This window comes from Haliaeetus leucocephalus, unplaced genomic scaffold (assembly GCF_000737465.1).
Source record: "Haliaeetus leucocephalus isolate CR32 unplaced genomic scaffold, Haliaeetus_leucocephalus-4.0 Scaffold295, whole genome shotgun sequence".
Classification (NCBI taxonomy): domain Eukaryota; kingdom Metazoa; phylum Chordata; class Aves; order Accipitriformes; family Accipitridae; genus Haliaeetus; species Haliaeetus leucocephalus.
The window spans coordinates 8996684-9009051 of record NW_010972731.1 but is presented as its reverse complement, the minus strand read 5'-3'; the positions used below and the strand labels follow the sequence as shown (position 1 = coordinate 9009051).

At 49.9% G+C, this 12368-nt stretch overlaps 1 protein-coding gene across 1 annotated transcript in view; it reads left to right on the top strand.

Moving 5' to 3' along the window:
• The window catches only part of PKD1 (polycystic kidney disease 1 (autosomal dominant)), a 54564-nt gene that overhangs the window by 17160 nt on the left and 25036 nt on the right, over positions 1-12368 (top strand). The window contains exons 13-19 of the mRNA XM_010570614.1: positions 249-424; positions 875-1008; positions 1587-5209; positions 6209-6355; positions 8720-8863; positions 10122-10401; positions 11939-12155. Of these exons, the coding sequence (XP_010568916.1) occupies positions 249-424; positions 875-1008; positions 1587-5209; positions 6209-6355; positions 8720-8863; positions 10122-10401; positions 11939-12155 (4721 nt within the window). The remainder of the gene's footprint in view (positions 1-248; positions 425-874; positions 1009-1586; positions 5210-6208; positions 6356-8719; positions 8864-10121; positions 10402-11938; positions 12156-12368) is intronic.

Below are 12368 nucleotides of genomic sequence, written 5' to 3'. Positions count from 1 at the left end.
AATGGTGGAGATGTGGTGGTTCCAGCAAGAGGTGGCTTCACCAGGTAGGTGACCTTCCAGTCACTGCTGCTTTCCAGTGCCATTCAGGCTGTTGCCCCTGCCTCCCTGTCCCACAGGCTACTCTTCTTTGACCTAACCTGCTTGCCTGCCTGGGGGGACCTCTTCAGTACTGTGAAGCCCCACTCTCAGGAGAGGGCAGCGTGGCAAGGTGATCCCAAATGCATTCTTTATCCCACTGTCCTTCCCAGCTCACCGCCTCCAACCACGTCAGTAACTTTACGGTCAATTACAATGTCACGGTGGAGATGATGAATAAGATGAAGAACCTGACTGTGTTGGGTGTCCTGCCAGTCCTCCCTCAGAACAGCACCGTGGAGCTTACAGCAAGAGTTCAGATTGATTCAGCTGTGGATGCTCTGTTCCTGTGAGTCCTTTGCAAGTTGCCCGAACTTAGGATCTTACTGTGCATAGCTTACCAGTCTTGCCTGCACTATTTCTCTTCCCAGGGCCTGCTGATGTCAAATGGCCCATTTATCAGCTGCTGTCTAGTTAATTTGAAATCCCTGCAAGCATGGTTCAGTCATGCTGGCTGGGACCTATAGTTCAGGCTGAAATACTTTTTTTTTAAAGGATTGCAATGTTGCTTTAATATTGGGTTCCTCTTCTTCTTACCAGTGCTGTACTCTTCTCACAGTGACAATTCTGCAGCCTTGGGCACAGCTACTGCTTTGATATTTGGCATTATGCTTCCTATGGTTTTTCTGGAAAACCCAGCCCTGAGCCTGAAAGACAGCCCTAGGCCAGGCCAGGGTTCCTCTGGGATTTCCATGATTCTCATGTTGTGCAGTGTAACATGGTTTGCATGTTTCTCCAGGTGGGATTTTGGAGATGGTATCCAGGAGACGTACCTGTTCAAACCTCCCTACAACAAGTCTTTCCTTGTGCCTGATCCCAGTGTCCATGAGGTTGTAATTGAGCACAACGTTTCACACGTCTATCAAGACCCAGGTATGCTTGGGACGGTTGTTTGGGAAAGAAGGGGCGTGGGCATTTTTCTTGCAAAGAGGGTACAAGGCACCTTCCAATAAAACAGTGGCTTGAAAGTCATTACCTTGTTCCTGAGCAAACAGCCAGAGTGACTGGAAGTCTCTAGCAATTGCTATCCTCTGTAACTGTTTCTAGGAGAAGTTTGTAAGAAGCAGGTCGACCACACAGAGTCCCCTTTTGGGGCAGTCTCAGCAGACAGAGGAGTGGCAGGCGAGCTCCATGCTGATGGGAGCAGGGGTAGGAACCGCTACTGCGGGCAGCAGGAAGGGGATCTGTTTTGTGAGTGAATAGAAAGAAAATCTTTTCTCTGTGTCTTGTCGGACTGGCTTCTTAATTGGTGTTTGGTCCTCACATGCATGGCCTGGTTGTAATTCCTGCTTGTCCTGGACCGGAGGAGGGAGGCCGAGGGTGCGCGCAGTGCAGGAGCGAGTATCTCCCTGCAGTGCCCCGTCACGCTGCCCACATTGCTGCAGCACTGAGCAAGCTGTTGCACAAGCATGTCCTCACAACTGGTCTTTTTCTGCTCTCTTCCAATGCAGGTGAATATGCCCTGGTGGTTATTGTGTCCAACCAGTTTGAGAACCTCACCCACTTGACCCCAGTTCACATCTACAGTTATCTGATTGATGTGAAGATGGAAGCAGAGGAGGATGTTTTAGTTGTGAGCCGTCCGGTCACCTTCAGAGCCGATCCGTTGCCGTCTCCTTATGGTGTCGTGTACACCTGGGACTTTGGGGATGGGTCCTCACTGTTCACAGAGAGCCAGTCTACAGTGACATATAGCTACCCCAGAAGAGGGGTATACAACATCACTGTGACAGCGAACAATACCATAAGCAGTATGGAGACGGTTGAGTGCTACCAAGTGTTTGAAGAGATAACTGGGCTCCGTGTTTCCGCAGATGAGGCAGCAGAGCTGGGAGCATCTGTGACCATTAATGCCTCAGTGCAGACGGGGGACAGTATCACCTGGATATTCGATATGGGGGACGGGACAGTGCTGAGGAGTCAGGTGCCAGTGGTGGAACACGTGTACATAAAGGACATCAACTGCACTGTGAACGTGACAGCTGTGAATCCTGTGAACTCTGTCTCCCAAACTGTGCGTGTTCGGATATTTGTCCTGGAAGTACTCAAAATAGAGCCTACTTCTTGCATCCTTGAGCACCCAGATGTGCAGCTCACTGCATATGTGACAGGGAATCCTGATGAATACATCTTTGATTGGACTTTTGGAGATGGCTCGTCCAATGTCACAATCAGCGGGGACCCTGTGGTGATGCACAACTTCACCCGAAGTGGGACTTTCCCCCTCTCCCTGACTCTCTCAAGCAAGTTTAACAAGGCTCACTATTTCACCAGCGTCTGTGTAGAGCCAGAGATAGTCAACGTCACCCTTCTCCTTTCCAAGCAGTTCATAAGGCTTGGTGAAGAGAGCAGCTTCCAGGTCAGTGCTGTGCCTCTCTACCAGTACCGCTACCGCTGGGATTTCGGGAACAATGAGTCCACTAGATCGAGTGGGACTGAGGTGACCTACACCTACAAGAACACAGGAGTCTTCCTGGTCACAGTGACCGTCTCCAACAACGTCTCTTTCAACAATGACACAGCGTTTGTGGAGGTTCAGGAACCAGTTGGGGTAGCAAAGATTGAATATAACGGGACGAGTGTTTTGGAGCTGAACCAGATCTACCTGTTCTCTGCCAGCATGAATGGAACCAAAGTGAGTTACTGTTGGGACTTTGGAGATGGCACTACCCAGCCTGGGCAAATCGCTACCCACTCCTACAACAACACAGGCCATTACACTATTAGTGTGATGGGCCGGAACGATGTGAGCTTTAACGAGACCATCATCGACGTCGAAGTGAAACGTCGGCTCCATGGGCTGACCATCAATGCCAGCAGGACAGTGGTGCCATTAAATGGTTCGGTGAGTTTTGTAGCCACACTTGCAGCTGGCAGTGCCATTCGCTACTCGTGGATCCTCTGTGATCGGTGCACTCCTATCCAAGGGTCCTCCACAATTTCCTACACTTTCCGGTCCGTGGGTACATTCAATGTAATTGTGACAGCAGAGAACAAGATCAGCTCGTTGCAGGACAGCATCTATGTCTACGTCCTGGAGCAGATTGAAGGCCTGCAGGTGGCTAGCAGTGACCTGGTGGAGGACATCTATTTCCCAACTAACAAAACACTCCATTTGCAGGCAGTAGTGAGAGAGGGAACAAACATCTCTTACAGCTGGGTAGCCCAAAGGGATGGCAATGCTGTGCAGACCTTCACTGGGAAAACCTTCTCCTTGAGCATCCTAGAAGCTGGAAACTACACTGTCTATCTGAAAGCCACTAATATGCTGGGATGTGCAACTGCTAACAGAACACTGGAGTTCATCGAAAGCATTGGTCTTTTAAAGCCTTATGCCTTCCCAAACCCAGTTGCTATTAATGCTTCTGTTAACATAAGTACCGCCATAACCAGTGGCACTGGCATCACATACGTTTGGTACCTAGAGGATGGCTTCTCTCCTGTTACCTCTGAACCCTTTATTATACACTCCTTCCAAAGCCCTGGAGTGATAGAGGTTGTCATTGGGGCAGAAAACAAGCTGGATTCAACCAATGCAACAATTTGTATCTGGGTAGAGGAGGTCATAGAGGGGCTGAGTATAGGGACTGCAGAACTGGACTGTAGATATGTCTCATCAGGCTCCACGGTGGTCTTCGAGGGAGAGCTGCAGCAAGGGACTGAAGTGACATGGCTGTGGGAGGTGCCAAATGGCACATTGACTGGCCAGTCTGTGGCAGTCATGTTCCCCACAGCAGGGTTTTATACAGTCTATTTGAATGCATCGAATGACATCAGCTGGGCTCTGGCCAGCAGGAATATCTCTGTGCTGGACAGGATTCAAGGACTGGAAGTTCTTGCCAGCAAGAAGGTGGTGGAGCCAGGGGAACAGGTCACCTTTGTGATCAGGATGTTGTCAGGTACCTCTGTGAGTTACTTGGTGAGCATAAGTGGGGACTACTCTGTGGTGCTCAACGGGTCCAAGTACACGCATGAGTTCACCAAAAGCGGTGATTATTTGGTGACTGTGACGGTGCAGAACCAAATCAGCATTGCACATGCCCAGGTGCTCATCTCTGTCCTGGAGGCCATCCGCAATGTCAGGCTCCTGAACTGCTGTGAGGAAGGCATACCCACGGGCACGGAGAAGAGCTTCAGTGCCCAGGTGGAAAGTGGCTCCCGTGTGTCATTCTCTTGGCAGTTCTCCCTGTGGAAAGAGCAAGGCCAGTCCGTGGTCACTGTGGCAGGAGAGAGTGTTTCCTACACTCCGGAAGCTGCAGGTCTACTCGAGATTCACCTCAATGCTTTCAATGACTTGGGAGGTATCAATATCACCAGAACCATCCAGGTCCAAGACCCGATAGTCCAAGTCTCCCTCACTGCCTCCAATGCCTTTGTCAACAGGACAGCACTGTTTGAAGCAGTGGTGGTGCCCAGCAGCAGGAGTGTTGAGTTCTTGTGGACCTTTGGGGATGGCTCTTCCACTCAAATGACCAGGGTTGCGGTGGCCAACTATTCTTACCTGAGCCCTGGGGATTACCTGGTGGAGGTGAATGCCACCAATCTCATTAGCTTCTTCATAGCCCACCTCACTGTCACTGTGAAAGTCCTGGAGTGTGAGGAGCCAGAGGTGGAGTTAGCCTTGCCCCCTCAAGTAGTCATGAAGCGGTCCCAGAGGAATTACCTAGAGGCACAGATTGACCTCCGAGGATGCATCAAGTACCAGACGGAGCACCTGTGGGAGATCTACCGAGCACCCAGCTGCATGAACTTGGATGACTCCAGCAGGATCCGTCTGCCAAATGTTGATGTGAACAGGCCCCAGCTAGTTATACCAAAACTTGCCCTGGAAGTTGGGAACTATTGCTTCATCTTTATTGTCTCCTTTGGAGATACCCCACTGTCCAAAAGCATCTTTGCCAATGTAACTGTGATACCAAGTAAGCTGGTCCCGATCATTGATGGGGGGTCATACCGTGTATGGTCCAACACTCAGGACTTAATCTTGGATGGGGAGAAATCCTATGACCCGAACTTGGATGATGGTGAACAGACTCCGTTGTTATATGATTGGTCTTGTACATTCTCCTCCAAGGTAAGAGCGGTTTTGCACAGCCAGAGGGGGTGATCACTGGGGAGCTCCAGCTGCTTGTCAGCTCCACTACAAACACGTGTCTGGGATGAAATGGTGTTGAGGGAAGCTTTTGTGAGCATCTTTAACAAAGCTGCTCCGGAAGGAGGGTTGCAAAGGTTTCCCAATTCACAGCTCAGGATGATGCTGCAGAAATTGCTGTGAAGAGTTATGCAGTGCAGCCTGCTGCAGTCCAGTGCTGCACAGTGTCCCTGTGCACGGCAGAAGCGTTGGCACTGGAAGCTGAGGCATTCGCATTGCTTCTTCCCTCGTACTTGCCCTCTGGTTCAGAGTTTCAGTATAGCTGCTTCCAGAACCTGAAGGCATTACAGAGCTGCTGACTGCAGTCCAGGGGGCTGAGGGCTCTGGTCCCTCACCCGTTAACAGTTAAATATCTCCAATTGGAGGAATCAAGTGACCACAAGTCATGGTCACTGTGGTCACAGGCAGGTCACTGTCCTCACATGCTGAAATGGTTTGACCTTACAGTGATAGAAGGGCAAGGGAGACCTGCCCTTCAAATTCTTACGGGAGATCCTCCTCAGGAGCATTTTTTGATTGATTTGGGGATTCTTTGGCTTGTAAAAAGTCATTGTTTTCTATCTTTACCTCAAAATAGAAAGATGTGGAGTGTGTGGATTAGACTTTTGAGTTTCATGTAAGCTTTTTGTGTTGTTTGGCAACGTTTATAAGCTATTTAATGAATAATTAATTACTATAAAATAAGAATTTGAAGCTCAGATGAAATACAGGAGTATTCCAAGTACTGCTTACTAACCTGAAGAATAGGATAATGTGCTTTATTGTCCACACACCACCCCGTTTCTCCCACCCCAGTGGTGGCATTGCACAGTAAGATCTGTAACGGTGACTTTGTGTGGACCTGAATGTTTTGGCTGTGGACTAACCCGATGTGCACCCGTACCAAGGAGGGTTTGAAAGTTCTTTTCTCCTTGCAAGCAGAGCTCGGCTGCAGGGTGCTCTCTGAATTTCAGTGCCAAGGAAGGAATTGTCACAATTTCCAAAGCTGTATTAGAAGCAGATGTGGAGTATACGTTCGACCTCACCATCAGGAAGGAGGGTATGAGTCCCGAGGCAACAAATCAAACCGTACGTACCGCAGACAACTGTCGCTTTCTGTCCTTGTGTGCCTGTTGCTGGACGCAGCTGAGCTGGAATTCTGTGGCCCTTTTCATAAGGAAGTTTGTAGAGGAGAGTGCTGCTGGCTCAGGACCATGCCCAGCCATGGGTGACTCCCCAGGCTGCTTCCCCCGGCCCAATGTGAGAGCTGGTGCCAGTTCAGCTGGGGGTGTGGAAGTACAGCCATCTACCTGCACCAGCCAGCACGTGAAAGCAGGGGAAGCAGATTTTAGGGCATCACTGGGGCTCTATAACCGATCCCGTCCAGGTCATTGGCAGGAACAAACACTGGTATTTCTGTGATCTGTTCATCTTATGCTGCCTTGGGCAGCACTTTTTGCTTGTCCTGCCAAGTCCTTTTAGTTTCTTCCTTCCTTTAGACCTTGTGTTAGTCCCTCTCTGTGCAGAGGCTGCGGTAGTGACCCAGCCCTGAACGGTACTGGCCACCGTTCCTGGGACTGAGTCTGCGACTGCAGATCTGCCGTAGGAGGACAGAACGGAGTCCGTGGTCGGTAGCTCGTCCAGCACCGTGTGCAGTCCTGGGCTCTTCACATGTCACAGCACCAGGCTCTTCCATGATTTTTGCCCAGAGAGAGCTTCCTAAGAATTGGTACTTAATTTTACTGTCAACAGTTCCTCTCTTCTCTCCTTCTGAATATTTTTAAGGGAGGATTTTTTTAAGTGCATGTTGTTTATGTCAAATTAAGCCTAACACTGAACGCATCTGCAGTCCGGCAGTAGTTATGGTTTATGTCAGAAACATTCATCGTGGTGCGTTTGGCAATTAGAGATATAGTTAGTCTGAAAGTGGAAACTCTTACCGCCTGGGTTTTAAACCAAAGCTGGAGGATAAAAAGAAAAAAATTAAGTTGATAGTCTTTCAAGGACATTCCGTACTATCTGGTTTCCATGCATGAGCGCAAAACAATGATTCCAGTGTCGCAGGAAATTTGCAAATACTGTAGGAATGAATGAAGCTTCAATGCGCTCCGGCTTAGTGCTGTGGAGTATTTATCCTCTTTTAAAAGTCTGCCATATTAAACAATGTCTTCATTACTGTCTTTCTTTGAATTCAGAATACTCATTATGCCAGGGCAGAGGGCTCTGTCGAATGCTGGACGACCCCATTTCCTAGGGGATTAAAGGAATTTAGACAAAGTACAGGGGTCAGAGCTCAATAGCCATTGTGTCTGAGCCACCAGTGCTTCTAAAGCTCTCCTCTCTCCGAGTGCTTTGCCAGGGAGGTGTGGTAGATGTCTTGAGATGTGCAGCTTAGATTTGAGCTAAAAGTCTGAAACTAGATGCCACTCTGGAAAAGATGATTCTTCCAGGCTGTAGAGCAAAATGCATTTGATGCCCAGTGGGAGCTGTGTTTTCTGCCTATTTTTGTCATCATTCCTGTCTCTCAGGGACATAGGTAGTGTCAGAAATGATGATGGTTCTGAACAGGCAGTGCTCTTGAGAGCCTGAGGGTCGTGTCCTGAAACGTGGCATGTGGTTCTACTCCAAGCTCTGTAGATCAGAGCAGGGATGAGGGAGACAGCAGGACCGTGCTGGCTTTGCACAGGGCAGCACATCCTCAGTAAACCCACGCTTCCTGGCTTGCCCTGAGCCCTCTGTTACTCTGGACTGTAAACACCTCCCATTTAGCAATCTTCTGAGTCGAGGATAGGGACCCACAGCCCCACACTCCTGTGTCCATGGCAGATCTGCTGTGACCCCACCAAGTCAGGCGCTCTACAGCTGCAGAGGCAGGACCAAGAGTTTGGCCCACCGAAAACAAAGGAGAGCTGTGGTTTCTTCCTGGGGCAGGTGTTCACCAGATGTTTGGTCTGTGCTGTAATGGAGGCTTTCCTCCTCCCAGTTAGACTGCTCTTTTCCAAACTCTTAACACGGATCCCATTTTTGTAGGGTTAATAGCTGTCCTGAGGTGGTTGGTGCAGCACAGTGCTTCAGTTAGCATCATCCCCACCCAACAGCACAAGCAAGACTTGCTGGGAATTCAGCACAGGGTACCAGAGGGACATTTTGAAAGTGATTTATGTTGTTAAAAAGTGTGAATAAAGTAAATCCAGAATTACCTGGATCGGCCCATCTTGGCATTGGGTGGCTCTTGAAATCAGTGGCAGAAGAACTGGCCAGTGTAAGAAAAGTGATGTAGCTTAAGTCTGACATGAAATCCTTTGGAAATCCCTTTCTGCTGTTTCCTTAGCACAGACTGGGTGGGTGCGGAGCAATTCCTCCTTGCAGAACCAAGTGCTGGGATGTCTGCTTCCCTGTTCAATGTCTGTATTTTTGTCTCAGATTTTCTGATGGAGCCTCTTGCTTCCCCAGGTATTCATCAAGAGGGGAGGAGTCCCTATCGTGTCCCTGGAGTGTGTTTCCTGCAAGGCTCAGTCTGTCTATGAAGTGAGCAAGAGCTCCTACGTCTACCTGGAGGGGACCTGCCAGAACTGTCACAACGACTCCAAGCTTGGGGTAAAGTCATCAGCAGTGCTGGTCTTTGCTTCACCTTTGGTGGACTTCAGGGAGAAGGGGAGAGTCAGAGAGGACGGGGTGGAAAGAGCTGTGTGAGAAATAAAGTCCTGGACCTAAACTGCTGTAGAGACAAGGAGGGGAAACAATCTCTGACCATAAATGCAGTGGCAGGATAGGTCTGGCTGAGGGGATGAAGAAGTCTGGCTGATACTGGTCTCTTCATCACAGCCCCTGGAAGTGGCTGCAGGACTGGCTTGCAGAGTCAGAACTTTTAAAACAGGTCCTCCATGGAGCTTGCCTGGTGTGAGCTGGGGCTCCCACGTGCCATGTCTCAGCAGCATGTAGGAGGCTAGGAAAGCCTGTGAAGCAGATTCCCCATGTCCTGTAACCACTGGACACCCTGTGAGATGTCCAGAGCTTTCCCTTGCCCGGGGCTGTGCCTGCAGGCTGCGGGACACATGGCCTGTCAGTCCTCCATCGGTGTCTTGACCTACCCAAGGGCAAGTCCTTGCTGGGTCATTTTCAAGCCAAGCCCATGAGTGACCAGCTTGTTTCACACAAAAGCCACTTTTTTTCCTAGAAGAGATCTGTAGAGTATTTTCTTCTCCCTGCTGACTGGCATTTTGCCCATTATTCTCATGGCTCAAGCAGAGGTGGTTCAGTCTCTTCCGATCCCCCACGTCCCTCATGCCCTCCTCTAATTACACATTCCACTACACAGCATCTCTGCAACCTGTTGAATGAAGTAGGTCTCGGAAGCGAAAGTCCTGTTGCGAGAGCTAATCTGTATTGCTCCCAGCAAGCCCAGCATGTACTTGCATGGCATTTTCTGGCTGGCTATCGCGCTGTTTCTCTTGTTATCACAATTGTACATTTGTGCTATTAACAGTAACAATCCAGGACACGTTCAGCTTGAAGCATATAAAACATGGTATCCCGTGGAGACTCCACCAGTACTTAATTTATTTCCTGTGTTTTGTATTCTGTATTATGAAATATTCTGTCGGAGGGTGATGTAATCCTAGAGACTAAAGTAGATCTCACAGTGGAAATATTCCCACCAGACATTTTGGAAAGGTTCCAGTTCTTGTTGCTGTAGCACACAAGACTAAAGCTGAATTATCAACTGCAAATTTGGCAGATGCTCCCACTAGAAATCTGTTACTTTTTATAAGAGACTCAATCTGAAAACATTTTAAGGACATAACTTCAGATTTAAACAAAACCTCTCCTGTCTTTCCCCTCTTCATTTCTATAGAGATGGGCAGCACACAGCTTTAAAAACAAGTCTCTCATCCTGGACAAAAAAACTACCTCCACTGGCGACACAGGAATGAACCTGGTCTTGAGGCAAGGGGCACTGAAGGATGGGGAGGGATATACTTTTACCCTTCACATCACAGACCTCACAACAGGGGAGGAAGGATTTGCCTCCATCGATCTGCTCCCAAACCAGCCACCTGTTGGAGGATCCTGCCGGCTGTCTCCCAAAGGACCCCTCAGGGCGCTGATGGCAAAAGTGCACTTTGAGTGTTCAGGTGAGAGCGTATGGACAGTGATGCTGGGCACCTGCCAGCCCTCTCTGCTCCTCATGGGCAAAGGTTTCTCATGACCAGTGTGTTAACCAGCTGCCCTTCTTCCCACAGATGTTTTTTTACCCCGAGCTCCTACCCCAAGACACTGTTGGCCAGGGCTGAGTTTAGAAGTGGATCTTTCCATTTCTGATCTCCAAAGTTTGGACCGTGAGCAGCTTTGTGTGCCCAAATTATGGAGCTCTAAAACTCAGGGTAGCAGGCAGGCACTTTTTAAAATCCTGTTTCATGTAGTTGAATGGTGATATCCAGGCCAGGACAGTACTTGCAGAAGAAACTGGTATTTCAGTGCAGGAAAAAGAAGATAGGTGCCCAAAACTGAGTCACACATATATGGGAAGAGTCAAAAGACGAAGCACTGGGGCCTTCTCTGCCATGTGGGCTGGATGTTCCCATCAGCAGTTATCTTCTCAACCAGCTGCAGAGACAGCAACAACGAGTCTAGCTTTGGAAAAGTGGCCTGGCTGACATCCTGTAGCCTTGGGCCAAGGAATAAGTGCCTCTGAAAACCATATTTCCCCAAATGATTAGTGTTAGAGATTAATGCTGTCTGTGCACAAATGCTGGGAAGCCACGCTGCAGAGGAGATGATGAATTCTGCTGGTTCTGGGATGGCTGGTCACCAAAGCCCAGCTTAAGCTGGGGGAGAAGCAGAAGTGTATTCAGCATGATATGGTTGTAACTTTGGTATGTTTTGAGCTACCCAGAATAATTATGAAATCCTCTTTGGAGTGGTGGGAATTTTAGCTCTTAGTGATTGTTTTTAAGCTGAAGTGAAACACGCAGGATCCAGACCCTGGTCGATGTCCAGTGCAGCAAGCCTTGACAGAGCCAGCACTTCCACTGGTTCTCACTGGCAAACGTGCAGTGAATTTCCCAACTGCCCTGCTCCCACAAGACTCCCCATAACTCCTGGGAGCTCCAAGGAAACCTTTGTGCAGGTTTTATCCTAGACCCAGTTGTTCCTGAGGTGTTGAACTGCCTGAGGGCTGCGCTGAGCCTCTGTCTAATGTTAGGCTTTGCAGGGCTTGTACAGAAGCTGTGGCTTTGGGTCAGTGCTGTTCCCAGCCCCAGAAGAGTTATTCCCATTTTTATTCTGCTCATGAACTCTTCACAAATCCTTTTAAATGTTACAAGACCCAAACACCTAGGCAGGAACCCCTAAACATCAGAAAAATACAAAGAGGGTCAGAGCTTTACACTGCAGGCTCTGAATACTTCCCTCCAGCCCGATGGAGTCCTCTAGCTGTCCTCATTGTGGGGACAACCTGTCCCTCTGCCAGAGCGGGGTGACCCCTTGCTGGGGACAGCAGCGAGGGCAGGTGCCACGCCGAAGGGCTGAGCGCGGTGGGACACACCAGGGGAAGGAAGGGGCACTGCCAGGCAGTGCCAGCTCTGACGGTCAGGCTGGGCTTCGGGATGGTGGCTTCAGCCCCGCCGTGCCCTTGTTCCATCGGACCCCCTGTTGGGGTTTGTTTTGCAGGCTGGCGAGACACGGAGGACACGGAGGGCCCGCTGGTGTACATCCTCCTGGCATCCCGCTGCAGGGCCGGGCACTACCACGAGTTCTGCGTGTACAAGGGCAGTCGCGCCGAGCACAGTGCCTTCCTGCCCCCGGGCTTTCACGAGAGCGGCTTCATGGTGTCCGTGTCAGTCCTTGTTCAGGACCAGCTGGGAGCGACCGTGGTGGCCATTAACCGGTAAGACCCACCGCTCGCAGCCTGGGCTTACACGGCAGTGCTGGTGTCCAGCCGAGGCTCCTGAGTCATGGTCTCGGGGCTTGACCACTGGATCCCTGTCCTGAAGGGCTAGGCAGATCCTGGGTGAAACGTTTGCCTCCTGGAAGAGGCTGTTGGCAGGAAGGAGAGGGGAGGCTCAGCAGAAGCGTAATATAGAGAATTCCAGTCTTTGTG